Genomic DNA, 8,756 nt, shown 5'->3' on the forward strand with positions numbered 1-8,756 from the left:
ACTCGCTGCAGAGCAGGGAGTTTGATACAGGCTCAGTCCCAAGACCCTTGGATCATGCCCTGAGCTGAAGGCAGATGCTTAGCCAACTGAGCCACCCAGATGCCCCCTCCCTTGGACTTTTTTTATTTTTTAAAGATTCTATTTATTTATTTCACAGACAGAGATCACAAGTAGGCAGAGAGACAGGCGGGGGTGGGGGCGGTGGGAAGCAGGCTCCCTTCCGAGCAGAGAGCCTGATGCGGGGCTTGATCCCAGGACCCTGAGATCATTACTTGAGCTGAAGACAGAGGCTTTAACCCACTGAGCCACCCAGGCACCCCTCCCTGGGATTTTCTACATAGAAAATGATGTTGTCATCTCTGAATAGGGGAAGTTTTTCTTTCTGTATAATCTGTACGCCTTTTAATTCTTTTGTTGCTATATTACACTGGTTAAGACTTCCAGAACTATGCTTAATAAGACTGGTAAGAACAGATATCCTTGGGGCTTGTGCTCTCTCTGTCAAAATAAATAAATAAGATCTTTAAAAAACAAAAAGAAAGAAAAAGAAAATCCTAGGGAATTTATGAAAAAAACCCATAGAACTACTAAGTGAATTTAGCAGGGTTGTAGCATATAAGGGTATAATACATACAAATCTATTATATTTCTATATTCAAGCAATACATGACTAGAAACTGAAATTTAAAAGCTGTAACATTTATAGAAAATGCCCCAAATTGAAATATGTAGGTATAAATTTAATAAAACATGAGTAAGATTTGTATGCTGAAAGCTACAAACTCTGATGAAAGAAAATCAAGAAAGATCTTCATAAATACAGACATGTGCCATGTTGATAGATTGAAGGACAACATAGTAAAGCTATCACTTATCTCCAAAATAAATCATCTATAGATTTAATTCTCTTCTAATTTTTGTAGATATAGATGAGCCAATTTTAAAATGTATATGGTGGACAAAGGAATTAGAATAATGAAAACTGATTTTTAGAAGAAGAACAAAGGGGCTGCCTCAATGACTCAGTTAAGCGTCTGACTCTTGATCTCAGCTCAGGTCTTGATCTCAAGGTTGTGAGTTCAAGCCCCCAAATTGGGTTCCACACTGGACATGGAGCCTACTTAAAAATAAATATTTATTATGTAATATTAATATTTATGTAATATTATTATTTAATATTTATTTAAATAGAAAATAAGAAGAAAGAAGAATCAACTATTTGATTTTAAGACTTACTGTGAGGTTACAGGGGCGCCTGGGTGGCTGAGTGGGTTAAAGCCTCTGCCTTCAGCTCAGGTCATGGTCTCAGGGTCCTGGGCTCGAGCCCTGCATTGGGCTCTCTGCACAGTGGGGAGCCTGCTTCCCCCTCTCTCTCTGCCTGCCTCTCTGCCTACTTGTGATCTCTGTCTGTTGAATAAATAAATAAAATCTTAAAAAAAAAACCTTACTGTGAGGTTACAGTAATCCAGACAGGGTAATATTGGCAGAAGGACACAAATATAGATCCATGGAATAGGATAGAGAATGGAGAAATAGAATCGCCCAATTATGACCATTTGATTTTTGACAAAGGTGCAGGTGGAGAAGGAATAGTATTTCAATAAATGATACAGGAAAAATTGGTCAGCCATATACAGAGTACTGAAACTCAATGTAAACTTCATCCTTACACAAAGATTAACTCAAAATGGATCATTGATGTATAAAATGTAAAGCTATAATATTTTAGAAGAAAACATAGGTGAAAATCGTTATGGCCTAGGGTTAGGTAAAGAATACTTAGAAATGACACCAAGGGGCACCTGCGTGGCTCAGTGGGTTAAAGCCTCTGCCTTCGGCTCAGGTCATGTCTCAGGGTCCTGGGATGGAGCCCTGCATCAGGCTCTCTGCACAGTGGGGAGCCTGCTTCCTCCTCTCTCTCTACCTGCCTCTCTGCCTGCTTATGATCTCCGTCCGTCAAAAAAAAAAAAAAAAAAAGAGAAAAGAAAAGAAATGACACCAAATTCATGATCCATACAAGAAAAAGTTGAGAAATTGGAATTCATCAAAACTTTAATAAAACTTGCAGTATAAAGAACACACAGTCAAGGGTGCCTAGGTGGCTCAGTTAGTTGAGCGTCTGACTCTTGGTTTCAGCTCAGGTCGTGATCCTCAGGATCAAGCTTGGTATTGGGCTCCAATCTCAGCACAGAATCTGATGGAAATTCTTTCCCCTTTTCTCTCCTCTTCCCGCCCACCTCCCCTGCCAGGCATGCATGTGCATGGTCATGTGTACCCTTTCTCAAATAAATAAATAAATAAATAAATAAAGTCTTTAAACAAAACACAATCAAGACAATGAGGATAAGCTACAGCTTGGGAGAACGTATTTGCAGATCACATTTCCCATAAAGGGCTTGTCTCTAGACTATAAAAAGAATTTTCAAAACTCAATAGTAACAAATACTTCTTCATTACCTACTACCTTCTTTTTCTTACTCTTTCTTCTCTTTCTTTCCTTCCTCCCTCCCGCTCTCCCTCATTCTGTTTTATTCAAAGCCAGAACATTCTTTTTAAAGATTTTATTTATTCAGGCACCTGGGTGGCTCAGTTGGTTAAGCAACTGCCTTCGGCTCAGGTCATGATCCTGGAGTCCTGGGATCAAGTCCCACATCAGGCTCTCCTGCTGACCTCTCTCCTCTTATGCTCTCTCTTTCTCTCTCAAATAAATAAAATCTTTTTAAACAAGATTTTATTTATTCACTTAGAGAGGCAGAGAGAGCACAAGCAGGGGGATAGGCAGAGGGAGAGGGAGAAGCAGGCTCCCTGCTGAGCAGGGAGCCTGATGTGAAGCTCAGTCCTAGGATTCCAGGATCATGACCTGAGCTGAAGGCAACCGTCTGAGCCACCTAGGCATCCCCAGAAGAAATATATTGAACATCTATAAATTATGTGCCAGGCAACTTGCCAAGCACTGAGAAATACAAAGACAAAACATGGTCTATAGCCTTACGGAACTTTAACTCTGGTAGAAGGACACAGTCGTAAATACGTATCACAAAGTAGTAGAAATACTGTGATACCAGTAACATAGAATGGGAGGCAGAGTAGAAATAATCATTTTTGCCATAAGTAGAAGAGCTTTACCGCGGAGTTAATTAACTTACAGTGATGAAAAATAAATAAATAAATAAACTTACAGTGATGAGTCTTATAATGTGAGTATAAGTTGCGTCGAGAGGAGAGAATGGGAAGAAAGGTTATTTCCCACCACTGATTGATTCATTCATGATTAAAGGTAAGGAAGGTGAAATACAATACGATTTATTTTTAAAGATGCAAATAGTCTGGTAAAACTTTTTGGTATACAACTTGGAGGAAATTTTTGTTTTTCTTATTTATCTCTTCCCTCCTAATTTCTAAAAATCCTCTTTAAAGGTTATCAACTGGCAAACATCTCTTCACATTCCACCTCAAGCTAAACTGAGTCCTGAAGCATCTGATCTTATTATTAAACTTTGCCGAGGACCAGAAGATCGCTTAGGCAAGAATGGGGCTGATGAAATAAAAGCACATCCATTTTTTAAAACAATTGATTTCTCCAGTGACCTGAGACAGCAGTCTGCTTCATACATTCCTAAAATCACACACCCAACAGATACATCAAATTTTGATCCTGTTGATCCTGATAAGTTATGGAGTGATGATAATGAGGAAGAAAATGTAAATGACACTCTCAACGGATGGTATAAAAATGGAAAGCACCCTGAACATGCTTTCTATGAATTTACCTTTCGGAGGTTTTTTGATGACAATGGTTACCCGTATAATTATCCAAAGCCTATTGAATATGAATATATTAATTCACAAGGCTCAGAGCAACAGTCAGATGAAGATGATCAGCACACAGGCTCAGAGATCAAAAACCGTGATCTAGTGTATGTTTAACACACTAGATAATTGTTGTAATGAGGGTTTGCAAAAAGACCCAACGCAGAGTTTTTTGAGGCTCTGAGAGTAAAATTATGCAAATGTGACAGAGCTGTGTATGAGTGCTCTGTGTACAATATCTTATGTTCCTAAATTATGGAAAAAATTTTTAAAATGTTAATTTATTCCAGTCTTTTTAATCAGTAATTTAGAAAAAATCATAATAAAGAAAGTAAATTATGAGCTGAATATTATAGTCAGTTCTTGGTACTTAAAGTACTTAAAATAAAAACATAGTGCTTTGTTTAAAAAGGAGAAGCTTGGTATCTATATGTACATACACTAAATAATTTTAAAAAAAAAACAGAGTTTTTGAAATTTTTTTGAAAGACAGTTTTAGTTTTATCTTGCTTTAACCAAATATGAAATGTATCCCACATTCACAGAGTTTTGTTCTTCTTTTAACCCCCATAACCTTGTTTTTGGTACAAATAAGCTGTAGAAATTAAGCCATTATGGTGAAGAGTGTTCTAGGCTAATGATAATCTGATAATTTACATCTTAGAACTGAGAAATACAGGGTTGAAATAAGTATGTTCATCAGAAGAAAAAATAATGCAGATTATCTGGTTTGTTTGTTTGTTTTCCCCCTCTGTGGAATATTTACTCTTCTAGCATTTATTTCTCAAGAATTACTGGCTTTAAAAGAAGCAGAGCACTACCATTTTTCTTTATATACTGGTATTTTTTTAATGCTGCTTCTAGTTTTTAAAAGGGAATAAAGTTGCCATAAGTCAAAATTTACAGTACTGAATGCTAGCATCCTTCATATTTTTCCTTCAATTTTTTTTAAAGTTTCCACCATCCTAAGCAGATTAATTTCAGTTTCGTATGAAACTTTAATTAGAAAAATTATTTGTGGGTACTCACTAGAAAAGTACTTTTTCTGTATAGTGACAGTTTTGGTTATGTCATCAATAATGTTATATGTTTCCTCTTTCAGAACAGTGCTGTATATATGGACTGTTAAGGAAAAGGAAATCTGGCTGTTTGACCATATTTTACCTATGGGCAGATTAACTGGTGAAAAGATTATTATTTAAATCCTAATTGAGTGGCCTTTAGTAATTAGAAAAAATTACATAGTAGTCTTAATAGAAAATTCAAATCCTCCTAACTTAATTTAAGGTTAAATAATGTGTTTTTCAGCATGCCTATTATATATAATGCTTAGGTTTTAAGAACTCTTATGGTTTCAAACCAAAATACATTTAGCTTCTCTTTTAGGAAGGGGAAAAGGGCTCTTATTCTGCCGTTAGTAAAATTTGTATTTTACTTCTTTTTCTTTAAGTTCCACTGATAGGGAATTGTTTTATTAAAATTTTATATTTCTGGATAAGAAGAGGCATAATTTTAGGATTTTCAAACTAATGGAAAAAAGCTAGTGGAAGTCTCACATATGTAAGTAAAATTAAAGGCAAAGCTGTTCTATTTGAATTGGGGCTGGCAATGAAGACTTACTAGCTCAAACTTCCCATGTTTCTCTGGGTGTCCCTCTCAGAGCTCAGCTTGTAAACCATGGGTCTTTGGGGTTCATTGGTTTTTTGCGAAAGGTGGGGACTCTCTTCCCCCAAAAATACAAATCAACACACACATATAGAATGCTACATGCAGTCTTAGGAATTCTGGACATGTTGAAAACTTCATAAACTTGGTTACGGACCTCTGTCCTAGAACACTGATATATTAAACTAAGAACTTTGCTCTAAATTTACTGATTAGTACTCAGATTCACACATCTTGTGTAAACACTGATAATCTGTGATGGAAAAAAGTCTGTACCATGTGATAAGATACCCTTAGGAATGCCTCTCTCTTGCTGGTACAGCACGAAGACATTTTAAACATGCTCTTGAGAGCACTGAAATAGATGTTTGGCTTGTTACAGGCTTGCTACAGGAATATTTCTGAAGGACTTCTAATCAGAGAGTTGTAAGAAAGGGCACCAGAATGATTTGGCAGTCTCCACTTCATGGAACATTTGATTAGTGCTATAAAATCCTATGCCAGACAAAGTAGTTCAAGAATTTTTAGCTCAGTACTCAAATGTTAAGATATCCCTCTGGCTCTTTGGGTTTTCTCAGATTTATTGAAATTTCCATTCTGGATTGTGATGCAGTGCCGTACAAAACCAACTCTGTTAGTTTTATGTTGTAGGAATACTAAGGTGCTGTCTCCTCTCCCTCCTTCCCTCCCCACAAAATCTGTGTTGACACTACAAATTCTGTGCTCACACTACAAATTCTGTGTTCTTTTAAAATTTTCTTTGACAAAGTAAGCTTTTTCTGTTTATGTAAAGCAGTGTACAAGCCTTTGCTGTCTGCACTTTTAACAATTTGGATATACTTATTAGCTCTCTTGTTCCCAAACCACATCCAGTTCTTCTAGCACAGAATCTGGTGTTCCTGACCAGAAAGATGAGAACAACATGAAAAAATCTATATGCTTTCAATTGAAATAGAATGAAAACATTGGTTACATGTGTTTTCTTTTTCAGATAATTTTCCCACTTAATAAAAAACTTGCTGTCTTTCTTATACTTATCCCCTTTTTATGTATATCAATAGTATTTATGAAATGTGTTCTATAATTATGTAATTGTAGATACTATTATGTATTGTCTGGTGACATTCCAAGGCAGGCCCTGTTGCTGTATCTTTTCTACTTTATTTGTAATAGGAACTATAGAATGTATGACTAAGAAGTCACTTTGAGATTGACTTTTTAAAAAAGTTATTACCTTCTGCTGTTGCAAAGTGCAAAACTGTGAGTGGAAATGTTTTATTCTGACTTAATAATATGTTAGAAATTAGAGAATACAGTGGGAAGAGTTTTAGATATTGCTGCTGCTGTTACCTAAGGTACTTTAGAAATTTTTCTTTAATAAGCAAAAATAAACAAAAATCCCTTTGGTATTTAAAGTGAAACATTTATTTAGCCTGTTTATTTTAATCTAAAGCAAAAGGTAATTTGGGTCAACATATTGGTATATTTGTAAAGCGCCTTAATATATCCCTTTGTGGAAGGCATTATCCCACAGTTTACTTTTATATTGTATTGTGTATATAAGTATTTTGTATTAAAATTGAATCAATACAACACTACAGTTTTATAAAATAATGCTTTGTTAGGAAAAGGAATTACAGCTTTGCAATATAACTAAATTGTTTTGCATACTTCTGAATGTAGTAGATATGAATAATCAGCCTGTGTTTTTAATGACTTTATTTGTATTTTCCCAACCATTTTCTCTAGTGTCATATTTGCTGGGATAATAATAAAAAAAAAATTCAGATCTTTCAGTTGTGTGTGGAAAGCTATCAAAGCACTTAATGTATGTTGATTTTCATTTTTAAAAGTGTATTTTAATGTTTATTCTTAGAAAATTTATGATTAAAAATTCATTGTTTTAGAATGAGAATATATATAACTAATGATAATAGGGTTAAGGCAAACTGAGTAGAGTTAGTGTAACCCAGTAAAATGTTTTCATTTTGCCCAACGTAAGTACAGTAACTATTTCATGTTAAAGGCTTCCTTTAGATTAGCAGAGATTTAAATCTTTCTAATTATCAGACTCATTTCATATCATTTGAGTCTGCTTTAAAATTTTAAAATAGGTGGTTGTTGGCTAATCTGTTTTCCTTTATTTACAACCCTTTATCATATACTGATGCTACATCTTAAATCAATTTTACGCGGATGAACACATTTTTAGTTTTGTCTTATTTTTTTTTCCTTTTTCAAGCATTACCATCATTCTTAATCTCCTTTATCCTCTTGTTTGCACTTCCTATAAAATTATATTTGGTCTTCGTGAGGCTGTTGTATAGCTGATGCAAGTTGCGTTATTCCCGTGATTCATTATACTACACTGTAGGCCCACATCTGGCATGCTTGTGCCTCTACTTTGTTATGCCAAACACACACAACACACCAAAAATGCATCTGCTTATGTGTGTGAAGGGTAGAGGAAAGATGTCAAATTTATGTCTGATACATAGGCAGTTACTGTCATCCCTAATATCTTGTCTTTCCTTCTCCTTACTTAAGATCCAGAGATTCTAAACATACTTCTGGATTCAGAATCTGGGTGGAACTTTGAGTTGTTTACCCCTGAAGACGGTTTAAATTTGTTCTGTGGTGAGAAAGTCCTTAGTGCCCAGAGTGGTTGACCAATGACATAGGCTGCTCTTGTTCCCAGCGTCCATTCTCTCATTCTTTTCTGAATAGAGCCCCCATCCCTGTCCAGATTTTGACTGTGCTGCTAGAGCCCATGTTTCTCATATTCCCTTGTAATTAGGTATGGCCACATGACTAAGTTTTGGCCCTTGGGATATGAGTGTATGTGATATACACTTAAAGTTGATGTCGCTTGCCCTCCACTTGCTCTTTCCTTCTTGCCCACCAGATGGAACATGGACAGAGTAGTGACTTTATACTGACCATGAAAACTAGGGAAAACACCTTAGGGGTGGTGGGTCAACAAAAGGAGTAGAACATAGTTACCTGAGGCACCTGGGTGGCTTAGTCAGTTAAACTTCTGACTACAGCTCAGGTCATGATCTCAGAGTCTAGTGATTGAGGCCTGCCTCGGGCTCCAGCAGGGAGTTTGCTTGTCCTCTCCATCCACAACCCCCCAACACACCCCGCTCGTGTTCTCTGTCTCATAAATAAATAAAATCTTTAAAAAAAAAAAAAAAAAAAGGAACCTGGTTACCTGAAAGATAGTGTGGTGTGGGGCTGTCTGTCCAGGCTGGACTAATAAATTGTAGAATGTTAGAGAA

The 8,756-nt window shown here is 36.0% G+C and overlaps 1 protein-coding gene across 2 annotated transcripts in view; it reads left to right on the forward strand.

Annotated features, from left to right (window-relative positions):
- LATS1 (large tumor suppressor kinase 1) overlaps positions 1-7,271 on the forward strand; it is a 53,110-nt gene extending 45,839 nt beyond the window's left edge. Inside the window, exon 8 of one of the 2 annotated variants that reach the window (XM_032339264.1) lies at positions 3,418-7,271. In XM_032339264.1, coding sequence (XP_032195155.1) covers positions 3,418-3,927 — 510 coding nt within the window. In that variant the 3' untranslated portion in view covers positions 3,928-7,271. Of the gene's footprint in view, positions 1-923; positions 1,074-3,417 lie in introns of those variants that run through there. The other variant, XM_032339265.1, reaches the window with a different exon arrangement.
- The last annotated feature ends 1,485 nt before the right edge of the window (positions 7,272-8,756 follow it).

The sequence above is a fragment of the Mustela erminea genome, chromosome 4, assembly GCF_009829155.1.
Source record: "Mustela erminea isolate mMusErm1 chromosome 4, mMusErm1.Pri, whole genome shotgun sequence".
Classification (NCBI taxonomy): domain Eukaryota; kingdom Metazoa; phylum Chordata; class Mammalia; order Carnivora; family Mustelidae; genus Mustela; species Mustela erminea.